Here is a 21,599-nt window from a genome sequence, read left to right on the forward strand (position 1 = left end):
GGGCCCAGAAATGGGGGTGGGTGGCCAGATTGAAGAAGAAAGTAGAGGTGTGAAGCATAAATAATTTTGTTTAAAACAAATGTACTTAGTGTTATTCGGCATTTAGTGTTTTATTTGTTAGTTACGTTCCGTCATGTTTTGACATGTGTAAAATATGTCAAAGTTCATTTTATCATTTATTTTCTGTTATTTATATATGTATGTAAATGCCTTCTATTTTCTTTTCTTTTTTCTGTCAATAAATACATGTAGCATATATGCCCAAGCTTATATTTCAAATTCATCTGAGTTATCTTTTTTGTTTTTTTTATCGACTTACTTTTACAATATATGCAGAATGAATGTACCACAGGCGTCAAAGATGCCAACAACTGGGGTTGGGTGGGGTGTGATGGGGTGGCATGGGGTGTGGTGATAGTGATATATTAATTTGCCTTTCAACAGAGGATGCATAGTTTTTAGAGTTCAGAGGTAGGTAGCGAAGTGCAGGCTTCTTACAATATTAAGTGAAATCAACCAGCTGCAATGCAGTTTCAAATTTGAACTCTTATATATTAATTTTGAAAACTCGAACTCCCTGAAACTCGAACTATTTCCTATCTACTAAATCCAAGGGCCATAACTCTGTCAAAAATGGGTAAATCACCATGAAAGTAAACTTGATCTGTAACTGTCACTATTTGATAAACCTATATAAAAAAATTCAGATCACTAATATCTTGAGGCAATGTGGAAAAAATTGTCCAGACAACTATATGTTGAACAGATGGACAGACAGACAGACAGACAGACAGAAATGAAACCTATATAGTCCCCTCCGGTTGGATGACAAGTAGGTGACTAATAAATAATATTATAGTACAAAGGAGATTTATAGTGGACTCGGTGAAATATTTACAAAAAAAACCCCAAAACCCGCACCATTTAACCAATGAGATTGGCGCTGGGGTAGTAAGAATATTTAATTAAAATAGATTAAAATAATGGTGCTGTAAATATCCCAGGAGCTATAAAACCATCAGGCACAGCTGTGACACGTTAAGGATAGTTCTCATAGTTTGCTACAACCAACAAACCTGGTGTAACAGATGCATATGAATGCTTTTATGATTATTGAAAAACTATTCATGTTTTTATGTACATGTAGACCTGCATTCTGATAAAAATAATTTTACCTGTATGTAGTGCATGCATTTTATATAACTCATTTGAGAGTTACATTGTATATAGCTTCCTTGAATTGTATTTCATGTATGACAAATAAATTTGAATAACAAAACTTAGACTAACAAACTACTTTGATAAATTTAATGCAGTACAAATTATTATATAAAATATCTCTATATATAACCATTTACTTTAAACTTAAACTTAATCATTGAACAAAACCGTTATAAGAAAAATAAATCAAATAAATAATAAAATACAGGCAATCAAAGAAATATATGCAGCTTCCTGTAATCTGTAGTAATGGACTGACTAGTGTTTAATATTAGGCTGGTAGGTACTGGGTTCACATCTCAGTACTGACTTCCACAAAGGACAATTTAACTTGGAAGAAAAAGGTTAACTAGAGTTTTTCCATTTTTCAATGAACCCATCAAACCAAAATTCTGATGTCCAGTTATCTTTAGAAGATTTTGTTTGCTTTGTTTAATGACACCACTAGAGCACATTGATTAATTAATCATCATTTATTGGATTTCAAACATTTGGTAATTTTGGCACATAGTCATCAGAGAAAACCCACTATATTTTCCTAATGTAACAAGGGATCTTTTGTATGCACTTTTTCACAGACAGGAAAGCACATTTGACCGTTGACCACTGGTTGAAATGAGAAAAACCCCAATCAGTTGAATGAATCCACCGAGGTCCTGTGACGCAAGAACCTCAAACGAGCACTCAATAGACTGAGCTAAATCATACCCCCTTTAGAAGAAATTAGAAAATTTGTTTCTAATTTTCATTATTATTCATACTTACCTAGTGCTAGCACAACAAATATGCTATTCAACCTACCTACATACCTACACACTGCAGAATTCTCTCCCTTGCCGGATATGAGCAATGCTATCCTTGCACGGGCTACCTGTAACTTCATTCTCGGTTCAAAGTCCACCCAAACCCACCGAGGGAAAGCCTCATAGGGGTGGGTGGGAGGTATAGTTTGTTGTGCTAGCACTAGGTAAGTATGAATAATAATGAAAAATAGAAGAAAAAAATTCTAATAGTCTTATTTAACTTACTGTGCTAGCACAACAAATATGCTATAACGGACGTGCAATGACACCGTTAGAGCACGTGAATTCAACATTAATGGGAGGAGGTAAGAAAATAGAGGACTTACCCGTACCCAAAAAGATCCTTTGAAGTAATGACATGGAGATAGGATGAACCACGACATACGGTAACAAGGAGTCAAAAAACTTTTGGAAATAAAAAGGGGCTTCCCAAAAGAAAAACTCATCCCCATGAAAGGGAGGAAAAACATCTCCCCAGGGAGAGGAAACGGTAGACAACACTACAAAAAACCCCATCCCTCAGAAAAGGGTGGAGTGTTAAACATGTCTGAAGCGTGAATCAATGGCAGTCGGACGGAAAAGAGGTTGACCCCTTTCCGTTGCCCTGCGCACAGACACGACGTGCTGAGCCGCAATGACTGTCTGTATCCTAAGCATACTGTCTAGACCAACGCCATATCCCGGAAATAGAAATGGTCAAAAGTGTGCCGTCCTTTACAAACCCCTGCATTCATGACCGTTATAATATCTAAAGAGTCATGAAAATTCAGGGAAGCAGAAATGGCTCGGATTTCATGTGGTTTAACACATGATCACCCGCCATCTCATATGCTAGCTTGATGATAGCTGCTATCCATCGAGACAAAGCATTTTTTGTGACATGACCCAGCCTAATGGTATAAGAAATAAACAATCTCTTTTTACCATGCCGCCGGTTTTTCGTACGCTCCAAATAATAATTCAATGCTCTCACCAGGCAAAGAACTCTATCCAAGTTGTCAGATGACAGTGTACGAGATAAACTGTGAATGACAGTAGGTGGAAACTCTTCCCCCGGAGACTGGTTTTTAGCAACAAAGATAGAGTCGGTACATAAAGTGACAGACCCGTCCGAATTGTAATCAACCAAGTCATGCAAAAAAGCATGTATCTCACTGATCCGACAACAAGCCACCAGTGAAACCAGAAACAGTCTTCCACGTCAAGGCACGAAGACTAGCAAACCTCAACGGCTCATAAGGCGCACCCTTACAAGCATGTAACACAAGAAAGACATTCCATTTTGGAATAATGGAAGGTCGTTCAACTGTGGATTGCAATGATTTAAGTAAATCATGCAACACCAAGTTCGTAGAAAAGTCACGACATCCACACTGTTTAAGAGTAGTGAAAATCGCAGCTCTGTGACTTTTCACTGTCATGACTTTAAGTTTCCTTTCTTGGACCAACGCCAGAAAATGCTCCGCTAAATCGTTGACAGTAGGCGATAAGGGATCGAAATCCCGTGCGTTCGCCCAACGAACCTACATACGCCAGTGACACTGATAAACCGACTCGGTAGACTTGCGCTTTGCTGAAGAGACGAGATGTGCAATTCTTGTTGAAAAACCTCTGTGTTGCAAGGAAGCCCTGATAACCTCCACGTGTAAAGCCGGAAGAACTCCGGCTTCGGATGCCACACTGTCTGACTCAGTCGCTGGCTGAGTAGATCAGACAACACTGGTAACCGGTACGGGACTGCCACTAACAGTGACAGGAGCTGTGGAAACCAGGGCTGCGCCACCCACAGAGGAGCTATCAACATCACGTGACAAGGTTCCTGGACCACTTTGGTCAACACCTTGCCGAGTAAGACAGGAGGAGGGAAGGCATAAAAATCGTCCGTCCAATCCATACTCAACGCGTCGTACTCCAACGCCAATGTTTCTGGTACCGGGGACACGAACACCGGCAATTGGTTGTTCAACCGTGTGGCAAACGTCCACCTGTGGACTGCCCCACTCCTGAAGAACCGCTGCGACCACCCCTTTGTTCAACATCCACTCCGTCTGTTCAACATCCACTCCGTCTGAACAGGGGTATGTCGACTGAGGGCATCGGCTAACACATTCACTGACGAAGGAATGTGTTTCACCAACAGAGTCGTCCCTAGTTGGTCGCAGAATTCCACAATCGCAAGAGCTTTGCGACCCAAAGTCTCCGATTTGGTTCCACCCCAATGATTGAGATATGCCACTACCGATGTATTGTCGCATCTCAACAGAATTCGACGGTGTCGAAGAACACACTGGAAATGAAGACAGGCACGATGCACTGCCTCCATCTCCAAACAGTTGATATGAAGCTTCCTCTCGGAGAGATTCCATACCCCTGAAATGTGTTGATCCGTACCCGTGCAGCGACGCATCTGTGAAAAGGATCGGATCCGGAGCAGGGGGGTGCAACGGAACCGATAGGGACATGCACTTGTCCGACAGGCACTCCTGTATCGGATGAGTGAACCATGGGCCCAGAGGCACTATTGTGTCCCAATTGTGACCTTTCCACCGTGGGGACAAATGCCACTGGAGTGGTCGTTTGAATCGTCTCAACCGCACGATCAATGAGGCCAGAGATTCGAGGTGGCCCAACACCACGTGGAGAGATCGTACCGTAGTACTTTGCTCCCCCATCAAACGACGCGTCGAAAAGGAAGCGCAGAAACGTCCAAAACGCCTTGTGCACCGAGACATGGAGGTATGCGTCTTTCAGATCGATTGATGCAGCCCACTCCCCAATTTGAAGCAGGTTCCGGACCGAATGAACAGTTTCCATTTTCATGGAAGGAACGTCGACGTAGACGTTCAGTGGCTTCAAATTTAGGATTGGTCTCCATTCCCCATTTTTCTTCTGGGTGAAGAAAAGATGAGAATAAAATCCCGGAGTGTCCAGACTGACTCTCTGGATGGCCCCTTTGTTGAGAAACTCATACTCTCCACTAAAATGCGCCGATCCGCGGACGGTAACGGCGGAATTCTCGGAGTGGAAGTAAGAGGGGGGCTCGAAGAAAAGGGTATTTTGTAACCGTGTCGAATGACCGACAGAACCCAGGGGTCGAGACCCGGCAGCTTGCACCAATTTCGAAGGAAATGGCGGAGCCTGCCTCCCACGGGTTGCTAACAGTACCTCCGAAAGCAACTGCCGATCGTTCATGTACCCTCACCCCAACCGCTTACCACCCGTAGGCGCAACGCCTTTGGTAGACTGAGAACGGAACGCAGTACGATGTTTGCGTCCTCGCTTAGCGGAAGATGGGTTGTTACCTGGTTGCCTCCTAGTGTCAGAAACCCTAGGGATCTGAGCTGACTGTAAAAAAGCAGCCTTTTTCACAGAAGGAGGCTTGAACCCCGAAAACGTGGACCAACGTTTACCAGAGGTTGAGGGTTGAGGGTTGAGTGTTCGGGACTGGTCGCGACAAATCCTTGTAACATTTTCCCGTACCGAACGTGTACGAAAAAACGTCTTCGCAACATTTGATGCACTCAAACCCGAGACGCAGTTTCTGCTGGTTTTGGCGGAAAACCGGGGGTGGGTGGGAGGAATGGGAGCCGCACCGGACGGTCCCATCTGCGAAAGCAATGATTCCAACTGAGGCGAAGCGGTAAAAAATTCCACAAAACTCTGAAACAACGTTTCCTGAAAGCTTAACGATCATTCCTGTGCCAAGTGTGGAACGGTCGGAGTTTGCGGCCACAGAGTACCCCCAGCCGAGGGGTATCTGCGCGAACCTCGTCCTCTATCGAGTAAAGTCGAAGAGGTAGGGACCAAAGACGGTGCAAACTGTGAGGAGATGTCCGTTGCTACCGAAGTCACCGGACCCTTGGGGTCAACATATGCAAATGGAGGACCCAAACGGGATGAGTCCTCCACCCAACGGTAAACATCAGTCGGGATGCCATCAGAGACGGATCCCGGCATCGGAACAACTGACTCAGTTCAAAGCAAACTGGCAGAACTCTCCTCAGGCCTTGAGAATGCTGAGGTGCCGAAGTGACTGTCAGCAATCGAAGGCAAAGTCGGGGCCACCTGCTCTGCGGACGAAGCAGTGGACCTATGCACAACGGAGTGCATGTGCTCGGTAACCGATGAAGTCGTCAAAACCGGTGCCGCGACGACTCCACCCTGCCCCCCTTCTGTTTGTAAAGGTAACCGTAACGACGATGGCGACGCCCGAGACGAAGCCACACAAACAGAAGAAGGCGCCGTCACTAACGAAGACGGCTCACTTACCACGGTCACAATAGGAGCTTGGGGGGGGGGGGGGGGGCAACGCTCCCGAAGTATCGGTAACTGTACTCGTAACACGGACCGACGAAGAAACACCCTTGTGTTTCCCCCCTTTCCGGACACTTTTCGAAGTGTCTACAGACTTACATGTGTATGGGACCTACCCACTAAGTCCGACTTGCCGACTACTGCCGAAGCAGCCGACAAGATTTAGCTGGTACCCGAAACCTGAGCCTGCGAACCGAACCGAACCCACTGGTCAGGAGACCACGTGGCGCAGATCTCACACTGACGGTCTTGAGAACAAGACCGACAGTCTGGACACAACACGTGTGTGTCTTTACGTCGTAAAGGAAATTGACAACATCTCGTGCACAAACCTTCCGTGCACTAGCTGTCAACGAACTCACGTCGGACATGGTAAATTCAACACAGAATTCCCAACTACCAACCGTATGTCAAGTTCAACCGAAAAACAAACACAAAATTACAAGTAAAGAAAACTTTTTGCCAAAGCTTAAACAGGTGTTAACAGGTGGACTGCAGAATTGAGAATGAAGTTACAGGTAACCCGTGCAAGGATAGCATTGCGCATATCCGGCAAGGGAGAGAATTCTGCAGTGTGTAGGTATGACTCAGGTTGAATAGCATATTTGTTGTGCTAGCACAGTAAGTTGAATAAGACTATTATAAATAACGACTGAACACTCTCCAAAGTGGTCAACTAAGAAATGACAGGTGTGTGATACAGATAGCCACAAGAGACACACATCTTTATTGAAGTTGGAGAGACAAGGACTGACAGGTGATGGTAGACAGCAAAAGAAGTTGAAAGATAGGATGATCTGCCATATTGGGAATTTTTTTTAATAAATTCAAAGGAGAAAATGGAAAGGTAAGGTTTGTTTTGTTTAATGACACCACTAGAGCACATTAATGTAATAATCATCAGCTATTGGATGTCAAACATTTGGTAATTTTAACATAGTCTTATGAAGGAAACCTGCCACATTTTTTCATTATAGCAAGGGATCTTTTGTATGCACCATTCTACAGACAGGATAACACATACTATGATCTTTATAATACCAGTCATGGTGCACTGGTTGGGACAAGAGCACAGACAGGATAGCAAATACCATGGCCTTTATTACATCAGTCATGGTGCACTGGTTGGGACGAGAAAAAAAATATATGGAAAGGTAAAGTAAAGTAAAGTTTGTTTTATTTAACGACGCCACTAGAGCACACTGATTTTTTTTTATCTTATCATCAGCTATTGGACGTCAAACATATGGTCATTCTGACACTGGTTTTTTTTTAGAGGAAACCCGCTATCGCCACATACATGTAGGCTACTTGTTTACGACAGGCAGCAAGGGATCTTTTATTTGCACTTCCCACAGGCAGGATAGCACAAACCATGGCCTTTGTTGAACCAGTTATGGATACAAGTGGTTTACACCTACCCATTGAGCCTTGCGGAGCACTCACTCAGGGTTTGGAGTCGGTATCTGGATTAAAAATCCCATGCTTCGACTGGGATCCGAACCCAGTACCTACCAGCCTGTAGACCGATGGCTTAACCACGACGCCACTGAGGCCGGTTAGATAGGAGACAGTGGGATAAAAACTGAATTAAAAAAAAAAAAAATCAAACGTATAACTCATGTAAACATACTAGAAGCTGAGTAACCTACTCGAAGTTGAGTAACATACAAGAAGTAAATAACATACTAGAAGTTGAGCCTCTTCCTCTTTGAGTTTCTTCGCCTCCTCTTTCTGTGCCTCGAGTGCGGCCATCTGTTTGCGCAGTACGTCGACGGTCTCAAGATTTCTTCTGTGCTGGTCCTGTGCCTCTCGCTCCTCCCGTGCGGCCTTCTCCAGCATGTCCTGCTCCCACAGTCGGGCGTACATGGCCTCCTCCGCCTTCCTTTCCACATCCTGCTCCTCCTTCAGCCGCAGCTGCTCGAGCCGCTCCGCACACACCTGGTCCTGCTGGCGCTTGGTGATCGTCGAGCGAAGCTCCTCACACTGGTTCCTGGAACAATAAAACCACAAATGTTCTTTTAAGGCACGATAACACAGCAATCGACCTATTACAAAAAGTATTGTTGGGAATCGGTTAGAATTATAACTGGTTAAGTAGTCAATGTTTGATTACACAATCGGTTACAATTAAATAAACATGAGAAGTAGAGTCTCCATGAGTACTCGGGCACGGGCCAAGTCTAGTAAGACTCGTGTCCATACAAAAGACTCAAGTACCCAAACAATGAAGATAACTTTCATTTAATTTTAGGTTTTTTGCCATATGCTTGCTGCATTATAAGGCTATGAGACATGGAGACAAAACAAAAGTTGAATGATGCATAATACTATTTTACTTTATTCCTTAAGTTCATTATCATCTAGTGTAAGAGTCTGGTACTCGGGTCCAGGTTGAGTTTGACCCTCGAGTACTCAAGTCTAATATTGTGGACTCGTGGAGACCCTAATCAGAAGGATTTGTATATAAGCATCGTGTACCTATTGTTGTGTTCACTGGGATAGACACTACAACTCGCTGATTTTACCTTTAATAACTTTTCGATATATTTTTACTTTATGTTCACATAAAAATAACCACAAGCTCTGGCATATATTTACATCAATTCCACCATCTAAACTGGATAAACAATTACAGGTAACATTTCCCTACACAATCAACCATGGATTTTTACAATTGAACATCACATCGGTAGAAGCAAACTGATCAGTTTTCAATTATATTTGATCAATGGAACATCACTAACATGGATGGCGTGACTTGAAATATACACTGTGTGCCCATTCCTCTTGAGCTAACATTCACTGCCGTAAACTGTTTTACAAACATTTTAAACAGCTAGTGTTAGCTGTAAATTAATGTAAAGTAATTATTGCCGATTTCTGGCTATGTATCCATACTTCAGTTAAATACCTACTGACAAGTAGGATAATATGACACCTATAAAGCTGGCTGAATACTTTTCAGGACAAATTATAAATTTATATCAGGCAATATTTTGTTAGATTATTTACCAGGTCAACTGTTATGTAACTCCACCTTAATGGCTTCTTAGCACATTGGTACATGTGATGGTAAATATGACACTACCGGAACAGAAAAAAGAATGTTTGTTCACTGACACATTATTTAATGAGACTACTGGGTAAAAAATATGTTTCTTTAATGACACCTCAGCACACTGTTTTAATAATAAGCTAAAGGAAAAGAATATACTATTTCTTTAATTAATGTTTTAGGTTACTGAAAAAGAATCTTTAACAACTTCTTAGCATATTGGTTAATACAACTAATGGGAAAGGAAAGGACTGTTTGTTTAACTTCTTTGCCAATTGGTTATTTGTGTTATAAAAGTGTACACAATATATAGCATTGTATGCTCATGAAAATGTTCATAATTTGTAAACAAACCCTTAATAAGAGATTATTAAGATAATGTTTGTTTAATGACACCTCAGCTTCTTGTTCAATAAAGGTCACTGAAGTAAATAAAAGAATGTTTGTTCAATGACATTGTTTAACTGTAGACCACCAAACATATGGTAGGTGTATCACTATTGGTGATTGTTTGCGGTCATATTCTGGTTTAATCAAAACATAACCTACATGAACATATCAGTCAATAGTCCATTATTTTCCATCTAGAAGTACATGTATAAACAGTGTTTTTCCACATTTGTATGTTTTGTAGAGAATATTTATCGATAGAATATAATGAATGTTCAGAAAGGTTGCTAAGCAACACTGTTCACAGAACATTGTTAGTCAAAAGCATTAGGCAGTAAAACCACCAATCTCTATGTTGGCAAATTGGAAAACACAGTAGGGTTATCCCCTAAATGAGAAACAGGGACTGCATTACTATATTGTAAAACCAAATAAAACTACAGTGAAACACAATAACATTAATATACAACAAACTGGGGTGTAGCCAGGCAATTCCAGACCTATAAAATAAATATCAGTGTCATGGGGAAAATAAAATAAATCTGCGGAAATTCCAGACGAGGCAAAATTAAGTGCCCCGTCTGCCTCATGCTGGCTATGCCATTGACAAAACTCCTTTAAACTGGTCATGCATGGTACCAAATAGAAAATCCATTTTTAAAAGGTATCTGGTTTAGGGAGGTTATGTTGAGTAGCAATATTTTAAGAGGGATTGTGAAAACTGCCTGGTTTGGAGGAAATGGGGATTTTAGTTTATATACGGTCCAGTTTTGAAGGGTTTCACTCAATAGATTTTATTATGAGATAATTAATTCATTACCAGTAAACAGATTGTCAAAATGGGCAGACAATGAAAACTGCCTGGTTTGGAGGAAGGGGGGATTCCAGTTTATATACGGTCCAGTTTTGAAGGGTTTCACTCAATATATTTTATTATGAGATAATTAATTCAGTAGGCCTACCAGTAAACAGATTGTCAAAATGTGACAATGTTCACAAGACATTTATAGTTTTAGTAGACACAAAAACCAAACATACAACTGAATGATTTATTAACCCCTTCCCCCCCCCCCCCCAAAAAAAAAAAAGCAAAAAAGAAAGAAAAAATAATAATAATTAATCATCACATTTCTTTTGTTATTTAGAATATATGTAGATTAAACAGTATGCTAAGACGCTGTTTCTGGCTGCATAGTAACTTGATATGTACAGAACTGAATAATCTGTGCCATATGTACAGCATTAAAGATAATGATTTTTACATTTGTTTAATGGTGAGTTTTAACCCAAACAACAAATATCACATGAATTACCAGTACAATTATCTCAGTTGATTAATTCCCGAAAAAGGCTATTAATGTTGACAATGTAGGGATTTGAAAAAAGCAGTACGGTATGGCAGTGTTTGAGATTAATGGTATCCCGATATCCCGGGGATACCAGAATTTAATTTTAGATACCAGACTCCAAGAACCCAATATCCCACTGGGATACCATATATAATACCAAATTCTCAGGTGGGATACCAGATTCTGAAATGTTAGTATCCAACTGGGTACTGCCCCCAAATTTTAATCTTGAACACTGTATGGTAGATTAATCAAGAATTGTTTACAAAACAGTAGTGAGTCATGTTAAAGCAATACAGCCTATGTTTCTTAACGTGCGTGTTCACGGTGGGCATTTTCATGGTCTATGCAATGGTAGGCCTATTGTAATACGCCAACATTTTCCAAAATGGCTGACCAAAACAGCAAAAATGCTTGACTTTGTATTATTCTCCAATAGTCCTCTGACTGTACAAATAATGTCTTTAAATGATTTGTACATTTCAAAAACAAAAATACATCCTTATAAAATTTAATGCACGAAACAAAACAAGTTTAATTCATAGTTTGTTTTCATTCAACAGTTACAATGTATCATGGTAACAAAACAGTGAACATTTAATCACCGAAACATTCAGAAAGAGTTCTGCTTGCTGATATTATGACATTTTTCATTTATTTCAATAATGATATACACATTTGAATTTTTATAGAGCATAACTAATTAGTTCCAGAGTGGGTATGCTAAGAATTTTTAACAGTTTTGTGTGAAAAGCAAAAAATAAATAAAATGGCAGCCATTTTTGTTCACTGTGAGTCACTTTTCAAAGATATTAGCTAATGTTCAGTTTGCTCGCGATGAACAATCCGTTTCTTAAAGCTAACGACAAAACGTTTCACGAACGCTCATGTTAAGAAATGTAGAGCTGGTCTCCTACACGACCAAACATATTTTCATATCTCCTAAGTTCAAGTGCCATAACTCTTTGAGAAAAATGGGGAAATTACCATGAAAGTCAAGCTTAATCTGTAACAGCTTAATCAACTTAATTATCTTGAGGCATTGCAAAAAACAGTCAAGAAACTATGTTGGACAGACCGATGAATGAAGACGAAACCTATAGTCCTCTCCAATTAGACAGGTAGGGGACTACCAGTAATAATATAAGAAATGAAGAGACCATTATCACAAAACTTATTTCAAACATGACATCAGACTATATTAAAAGCTTTGACTAATAATACATATGGGTCATTCTACAGAAAGTATCACTTTTATGTCCCTACACAATTTCTTTTTTATTTATATATAAAAACCCCAAGTTTGTTGTCTTTAACGATTCATATTAATAATATCATCCTGTCATAGCATTTTCTCTCTCTGAGATTTTATTCAGGATTAGTGGAAAACGTCATTGGTGTTAATTACGGTACCTGTCCGTAGCACAACACTATACATAACATGCACTGTTAAACTGTATAACTAACACAGAATAACTTTAATGTAATATATTCTGATGGCTGACTTGCTCACTAAACAAGGAATCTTGTAAATATTTTCCGTATTCAAAAGATGGTGGGCAATATAAGCTTGTCCCTGGAGTTTTATGTCATTGGTGTTACTGTATATACTTACGAGAAACTAAAAGAAACTAAATGTTCTCTGGATGAAACATTCCACCAGTAGATATCGGCCATCAAAGTTATTTGTCAAAAACATTAAACGTTTGAACAATTGTGAATGGTTTTATTTAAATGTCATGAATGTGTTGCCAAAATATAAAAAATGGTTTATTCAGTCATTGGTGTTACTATCATATTTATGTAATGGTTAATCATTTTAAGAAACTTTTTGTATGTTATTGTAGACATCATATGTCTGCTACGACATGTACGCTTTCTGTTTTCTCATCTGTTTCTTTAGAGAGCATGAATTAATTATTTACTCATTTTGTCATTGGTGTTACCTGTCATTGGTGTTACCTGTCATTGGTGTTACCTGTCATTGGTGTTACCAGATACCAATGACCATTAGCAGGGCTTCTAGAATTTTCATAAAATCCAGTAGCCATGGGATCAGTGATTTTTTTAAATGTACTAGCCATGATAAACATTATACTAGCCCTACTTTAGTTTAAGTGAATACAATTGTACTAAATAATAGTAATAATGCGATATGTCACCTAAAGAGGGTGATAGAGTTTAAAACACTAACACTGGGGGTTGGGGTGAGAGCAGGATATTCAGATTTACAAAAGAGACTTTGACTGCAACATTTGACCCCAAAAAAATTCACTAGCCATCGGGCATGGCAAAGTAGTTATTTACTAGCCCAGCATTGAATATCACTAGCCATAGGAGTGGGGCTACCATAATCTAGAAGCCCTGCCATTAGTAACACCAGTGACAATGCATTTTAATTGGATGCTGTTTTCCTCGCTAAAGCATATTTTTGAAGATGATTTGAAAATTAAAGGGTCTTGTGCAGCATTATAGTTGCATAATGGCACTTTGGGTAAAATAAATGTTTTGCTGGAATGTAAAGAGTACGTACGCTACATGTATACTGTCAATGTCCCTAACTGTGTTATGCTTCCAACTCCATTCAACTTGTTTTCTTGTGCACGGTTCGTGCAATTAACATCCAATTTGTTGTTGTCTGCTTGTCGTTCATTTGTGAGGTTTTTCTTCACAGTCCGTGAACATTTCCATTTACAATGAAGTTCAGACATGCAAGTATCTAAATACAAAACTTTACAAACCCCATAAATCATTAATTTAACTAAATAGTTTTTGTTTATTCCGTAAAATTACCGAGATCAGGTCCACTCAAGACTTATAGAAATTGATTTAAAATAGAGGAAGATGAATTAACATTTGGTGCGTGTCACATGACCTCACACGTGCCATATCATTTAATTTTTATGACTTTTAAGCTCCCTATATTGTTAGAATTTGTTTTCAGTTATTATATTCGATCTGCAAAAGGTATGCTGCATTTTTGTGTCTCGTCTGTAGTGAATAGTAGACATATAATCCATCTGTAACAATTGTAAATAATTTTGAGTGTATAAATTATGTTAATTAACAATCAATTCATTAGAAAATTGATACAATCTATTCACTGGTATGAACATTACATTCTATTTGTATTCACATCAAGTGTTATCGATTAGTGTTGGTAAAACGCAGACCGGACCGAAACACTGGACCTGCAAACCTATTTTTTCCTTTAAAAAAATATTAAACAAATTGTTCGTCCATTGTGCATAGTTGAGAAACATATATTTTATCATGTATCTGCTTTAAAAATTGAAAATGACTAACGGTTATTTTACCAAATGCATATGCGCCTGAATACAGTTAGAAAATACCAACCTTTCCTGTTTAAGTGTTAAAGGTTAACTTTATGATAAAGGAAAGTTGAAATCATACCGAAAATGTATTACCAAGTTGTAGTCAAATACCAGAAAATTACATTCCATATGTTTTCATTTCCAATAAAGGCTATTTAAATTTTATTTTTTAAAAATATTGTAAATTCTGCATTAAAATAGTTTTTTAGTTACACAGTAGTAGGGAAAAAGACACAACTCTTTTGAATAATGACATATTTAATAATGACTTATTTCATATTCTTTATGTCTTGAATGATGACATAATTTGTTTGATTTGCTGTTTAGTGTATGTACTGAAAACATTAGAAATATCTTTATGTATTTATACAGCCACCTCGTTTTTCAAAAACATTTGAACATTTAGCATAGATTTTTGCAGTGCTTACGTGAAAGCAAAAGTAGAATTAATAATTTTTACTCGTTATGTGGAATACAAAGTATACCGTAAAATAGATTTTGAGCCTTAATATAAGCACAGAAATAACTACATAAATAAATGAATGGATCTTTAACTTAAAATTTAAAAACAAAAATTAAAATTCAGTATCTGAATTTAGTATATTTTTTAAACTATCTGACTGGTTGTATCTAGCTTTTATCAATATGGTCCCAGAAATACACAATTATGCTAATTTGCCTTTAATAGTTGTAGGTTAAAAAACAAACAAACAACAAACAAACAAATAAAACACATTAAGGAAATATTAATTACAGGCAGTAAATCTTAAGGCAGAGATGAATTTTACTTGTACATGTAGAATGCAGGAAACTGCATTTCAGGACATCAAGTTTTCAAACTTTTATGGGGAAGCATACCCCAAAACCCTAGAAACTTTGCTTTGTGCCCTTGTTCTCAGTCAGTCCTCCTGTCTGATTGCTTCCGCCGTGCCTGAATTACATTTGCTAACAAGCAGTGGTAGTCTCAATAATAATAGTGTTTTACAGATACAGTTTTGAATGTCATTGGTGTTACACATTGTCATTGGTGTTACTTTTATGTCATTGGTGTTACTCACGAATATATTCACTATCATTTCTCTAGAAACTCACATGTATTTTTGAAATTTAAATTGTTTATTAACGAAAGCATAGCTTCTACCTTTATGACTTTGATGAAATTTATTTTGAAGGACTCCATATTTTTAAATAATTAAAACTACCACAGTGCATAATTTAAGTCACATGTAGAATATGTGTGTAGAAAAGTAAAATAAAATGATTAGGCCTAAGTAGTTTTAAACACAATAAATATAAATAACACTAAACGAATATATAAAGTATACAATAAATATTAATATTGTTTCCATTAGAATAAAATCCAATTATTTGTCAATGTGGAGATACAATTCAAATTCAAACTGTGATGTCATGTTTATACCTGTCGGTGACCACTCTTGGATTTTGCAGTAGTATAATGTTATAAAATAGTAATTGAAATTATTTGGATTATCATCAAGATGTAAGTTTTGTGGTTGTGTATTTGAAACTATAATGTTCACATATTACAAGAATTATGCAACTTTGAGACTGTCCTTACAGCTTGTTTTAACACTAACAGGCCTTGAACGTGGCAAATTAGAGAGCACGGCCATTTGGCCTAGATGGATGGAATTTTTTAAAAGGCTATACAGCATTTGGGAGTCCAGAATCGATCAAAACCACACTATAATCTGTTTGCATACAACTATACACTAAATAATCATAAAACTCACATAAAACAGCACCCTCAATAGTTTAAGAAGTAGCAGGCTACAACAGTGATGATAGCAGGGGGCAAAACGACGAACCAACCACATCACCCGAAATGGTAACGCTGCTTGATAAACATTTCGATGTGAACTAATCGCATTTCAAGACAAATAAACAACTATTTTTGCACCTTGTTTGGATCCCTTTTGTAGGAGACTTTATTAAAGAAGAGAAAGCACTTTTTTTTACCATCAATGAAAAGTAGGCGGCGGCAAAAGCGGTTTCAGGCGGCGATTTGCCGCCGGAGACCGGGTACTTTTGAGGGCTCTGCATAAAAACATTATTACTATGTTGTAAACACATACCAACTCTTAAAATCATTTAATAAAATATGTTTAGTAAATAACATGTTTTCTTAACAAATTACCTTCAAATTGTACAAATCTTGACCCATATTCACAAAAGGTGTAAAGTTATGTCTATGACTAGCACTTACATCTGCCGTAGATTTATGTTATTTTCACGGATGGTTGTAAACATAAACATAACTTAGTTGGACGTAAATCTACGATTGTAACTCTCTCAACAGAGAAATTAAAAAACACACATTAGAAACAATGGCTACCGGGTAAATAACCAATGTGCAAAACCATGGCATTTTGGTATTGGTGAGGATCTGCATTGTAGTGCGAACTTGAGTGCATTCTTAAAAAAGAAAAGATAACTCAGGAGAAATGTGGCCGAGTCAAAAACATCCGTTCGATCACAAAAACAAATATGTTCAATCCGTGGGCGTTCGCCATTGAGAACTGCTTCAATTATTGGAAATGCTGCCATTTTTCACAAATAATAGTACATAACGGCGATCGAGCTTGATTTATTATAAGTACATGACTTATGTGCAGCATTAGTTGTAACCGGAGGCACTCCTATATTTATGTCCAACTTTACACGTAACTTACATTTACGTTGTTTTGTGAATAGCTCTTCAGTACAATATTTTGTGAATATGGGTCCTGATTTTTAATACAGGAGTGATGACAAAATGCAGGAATAGACAAGGTATGCAGTTTCACCCAAATTGCTACTGTAAAATAGTACACAGAGACTAAAAGAAGGAGAATGTGTGCAATTGCTTTACCCTAGCTGTTCCATCGGTTGCTTTCATACCTGTATCTATTTGATGATCATTTGTAAAAAGGCTTCTTTTATTTACACTGCACTTTTTTTCCTAAATGTGTTATGTGAGTTAATGAGTTTATAACCTAATAATTAATCATGTTTCTATAATTGTAATAAACAAACATGATTAAAATATAAATTGACTAATTGACTAATTTACCTAAACTGTTGGTCTAATTTCTCCTGTACGAACTGCAACCTCTCCTGTTCACGTTTGTCTTTGAGGAACTTTGCCCGTTGCCTCATTTTAGCTTGTCGTTCTATTGTTGTTTCTTCGCTGGCCTCCATCTCTGCCAGATATTTTTCCTCCTCATTACTCAGCAGTTCCCTCAGCCTGGAATCATATCATGGTAACAGAAATTTATATAGAGAATAACTAGTTAATGACGTAGGATATCAGCTTTATCCTGTAACGGTAAGAATGGTAACAGGATAAAACTGATTAACTATGTTGTTAACTAGTTATTATTTTTATCCTGCAATCCATAAAAAATTGAGGGAAAAAGTATTACTTCTGTTATTTCACCTACATTGTATGATGACATAGAAGTCAAATGAATGGCTTTGTAATATATCTATACATACAATGTATATGTGACGTAATATGTTCTGACATCAAAATTCATAATCTGCTAGTATACATTTATGACTTTGTTTTAATCGGTCATCATAATCAGCCAGTGGAAACAGTGGTTATAGGATAAATGCATTTATGTATTTGTTTAGAGTATACATATATATATATATATATATATATATATATCGTTAAAAAGTGTATGTTTTTCTCTACATGACAGGCTTGTTTCGTGAGAGAGTTGAATTATTGCTCTCACTCATCAGATGTAGATTTAATTACACCGTCAACGGAAAGCTGATGACGTAATGGACTCTGTGACGTCGAGGTTACGTCACTATGCAGGTCTATAATAGGTGATGTGTGGTATGCGCACAGAAGGTATTTGCGTCTGTGTCGACATGCTGATACGAGTTCATTCTTGGAGTTTAGTGTGCTGGTTTCAGGTTTATACATTATGAACAGTTTTTCCTTCAGGCAGAGGTTACATCTTTTGCTCGCTGGAGAGTATGATTTTGCTTTGGATAAAATTTTCCACTTAATGGTGTATGGGGTGAATCTATCCTTCAGTGTCCAAATGTACTGACTTAGCGCTGTTGCGTTCTTCTGTGTTGCGTTTTGAAAACTGCTCGTGTGCGCAGTATATCTCGTCTTAAATGTGTTCTCGGTCAAACCAACGTATGTTTCTTGCTTGTTGTTATCGAGTGTATTAACGGTAGCTTGATATATTACTCCTTTCTGCAAGCATTTGCCCTCAAGTGGACATTCAGCTCTTCGTCTACAGTTGCATTCTCTGGGGGGAACGGCGTCTTTGTCTCTGTGTTGTTGAAGTAGAGTTTTGTTATGCGCTGAAATTATTTTCCCAACATTAGGCATGCAGCTATAGCTAATTTTAACGGTGTTTCGATTTATAATTTTGTGGAGAGGGTTGCTTTTGGGAAAGCACTCATCGAGTAATCTGAGGAACTGGTGACCTACGTTGGTTTTCACGTTGGAGCTATATGGTGGGTTGTACCAGGTGATGTTTCTATTGCGGTTGTTTCTGCGTCTGTTGTTTTTCTGCTGTTGGGGTGTATTTGAGGTTATAGTTATATCCGCTCTTGAGTAAGGCTTCCTTATATGGGCGTTTCGCTTCTTCAAAGATGCACTCATTCGAAGATATATCAGAAAGCCTTTTATTTATTGTTTTTGGTATACTGCGGATGATATTTGGAGGGTGGTTGCTCTTGTTGTGGATGTATAAAGGTGTGTTGTTTGGTTTTATATAAGTTTTGACTGAGCTCTTTTCAAGATCTAGAGTTACGTCTAAGTAATCTACAGATTTTTTGTTGGCGACTATGGTGATCTTGAGTTTATGGTTTGCAAATATTCTGCAAATATCTTTTTTGATTATCTCTATGGTTCTCGGTGACTCATTGAATGCAGCTAGGCCATCGTCGCGATATAGTCCTATATTGTTGCCGTATTTGGCTTGTAGTTCTGAAAGAAGAAAGACTATTTCGCAAATTTCTGCTCCATCGTAACTACCCATAGTTACATCAAACCGTGATTGTTTGTCTTTTGCACCATGCCTTGCAGCAGTGAATTTCTTGCAATATATTTCCATCTCATCGCTAGAAATATCATCGCATTTGGATGCCACAGGGCTTGTTTCACGAGATTTTCTGTTATGGACGGATAAAAACCGCATATGTCGTAAACTGAAAGAACGTTGGATTTAGATATTGCTTTAAACCACTTAATCACGTCATCACGTGTTTCCACTGGTTGACGGTGTAATCAAATCTTTCTGTTGATTCTCTCTAAGATTTTTTTGCTTATTATGCCACTTTCCGGTTTAGATGGGTTTATTAGTCTACAGGTGGGTTTATTGGAGAAGTTTGTTTGTGGTCTTTTAACGTAATAAATGCTTCACTTTTTGCTGTTGTATCTATGCGGCTGCTACATTTAGTTTTTCTGCAACTCTATGTCTTTAGTGGTTATCTCTTGTTCTGAGTTCTGTGGCGCTGTTTTAAAACGACTACTATTACTGTTGTAAGTGGTGGTGTCTAGCTTGTAAAAGTTTGTGGTTTTATCGGCCTTGTCATGTTTTATAGTGTTTTGTCCTTAGCGAGTTTTCGCTGTAGTTGGTTGCTTGATGTCTGTTAAATTGTAGATTTTTAGCTAGTCTTACCATTTTTTCTTCGAAACTTTGGATACTCTACCAAAAATATACCGATCGCGAAACCTGATGACTACAGAAAATGCTACTTAGAAAAGACCGAGTCATTCCTAAGGAGATTAAGATGGAGATCTTTCTTCTTCCTCAATCCCGAAGTTGCAACACAACAGAAAGAAACATACGGATTTAACACCACCAAATCCCCTCCTTCTATACCAGAAACTCAAGAACTTCGAAGAAAAAATGGTAAGACTAGCTAAAAATCTACAATTTAACAACACATCAAGCAACCAACTACAGCGAAAACTCGCTAAGGACATAAACACTATAAAACATGACAAGAAACTACTCGTACCTGCCGATAAAACCACAAACTTTTACAAGCTAGACACCACCACTTACAACAGACTACTAGATAGCAACACAACCAAAGCATATAAAACAGCGCCACAGAACTCAGAACAAGAGATAACCACTAAAGACAAACACATTGCAGAAAAACTAAATCTAGCAGACCGCATAGATACAACAGCAAAAAGTGAAGCATTTATTACGTTAAAAGTCCACAAACCAAACTTCTCCAATAAAACCCACCTGTAGACTAATAAACCCATCTAAACCGGAAATTGGCATAATAAGCAAAAAAATCTTAGAGAGAATCAACAGAAAGATTCTGAACACAACCAGAACAAACCAGTGGAGGAACACGTCAGACGTGATTAAGTGGTTTAAAGCAATATCCAATAAATCCAACTATTCTTTCATATGTTTCGACATATGCGATTTTTATCCGTCCATAACAGAAAATCTCGTGAAACAAGCCCTACAGTTCGCATCCAAATTCGATGATATTTCTAGCGATGAGATGGAAATAATATTACAAGCAAGAAATTCACTGCTATTTAACAACAGCAAGGCATGGTGCAAAAGAGGCAAACAATCACGGTTTGATGTAACTATGGGTAGTTACGATGGAGCAGAAATTTGCGAAATAGTCGGGCTCTTTCTTCTTTCAGAACTACAAGCCAAATACGGCAACAATATAGGACTATATCGCGACGATGGCCTAGCTGCATTCAATGAGTCACCGAGAACCATAGAGATAATCAAAAAAGATATTTGCAGAATATTTGCAAACCATAAACTCAAGATCACCATAGTCGCCAACAAAAAAATCTGTAGATTACTTAGACGTAACTCTAGATCTTGAAAAGAGCTCAGTCAAACCCTATATGAAACCAAACAACACACCTTTATACATCCACAACAAGAGCAACCACCCTCCAAATATCATCCGCAGTATACCAAAAACAATAAATGAAAAGGCTTTCTGATATATCTTCGAATGAGTGCATCTTTGAAGAAGCGAAACGCCCATATAAGGAAGCCTTACTCAAGAGCGGATATAACTATAACCTCAAATACACCCCAACAGCAGAAAACAACAGACGCAGAAACAACCGCAATAGAAAACATCACCT

General features: G+C 38.2%; 1 protein-coding gene across 1 annotated transcript in view; it reads right to left on the minus strand.

The window, feature by feature from the left end:
* The window catches only part of LOC121383036 (cilia- and flagella-associated protein 53-like), a 40,204-nt gene that overhangs the window by 7,933 nt on the left and 10,672 nt on the right, over positions 1–21,599 (minus strand). The window contains exons 3-4 of the mRNA XM_041512797.1: positions 17,544–17,717; positions 8,028–8,331 (exon numbers count right to left, since the gene is read on the minus strand). Coding sequence (XP_041368731.1) covers positions 8,028–8,331; positions 17,544–17,717 — 478 coding nt within the window. The remainder of the gene's footprint in view (positions 1–8,027; positions 8,332–17,543; positions 17,718–21,599) is intronic.

The sequence above is a fragment of the Gigantopelta aegis genome, chromosome 2, assembly GCF_016097555.1.
Source record: "Gigantopelta aegis isolate Gae_Host chromosome 2, Gae_host_genome, whole genome shotgun sequence".
Taxonomy (NCBI): Eukaryota; Metazoa; Mollusca; class Gastropoda; order Neomphalida; family Peltospiridae; genus Gigantopelta; species Gigantopelta aegis.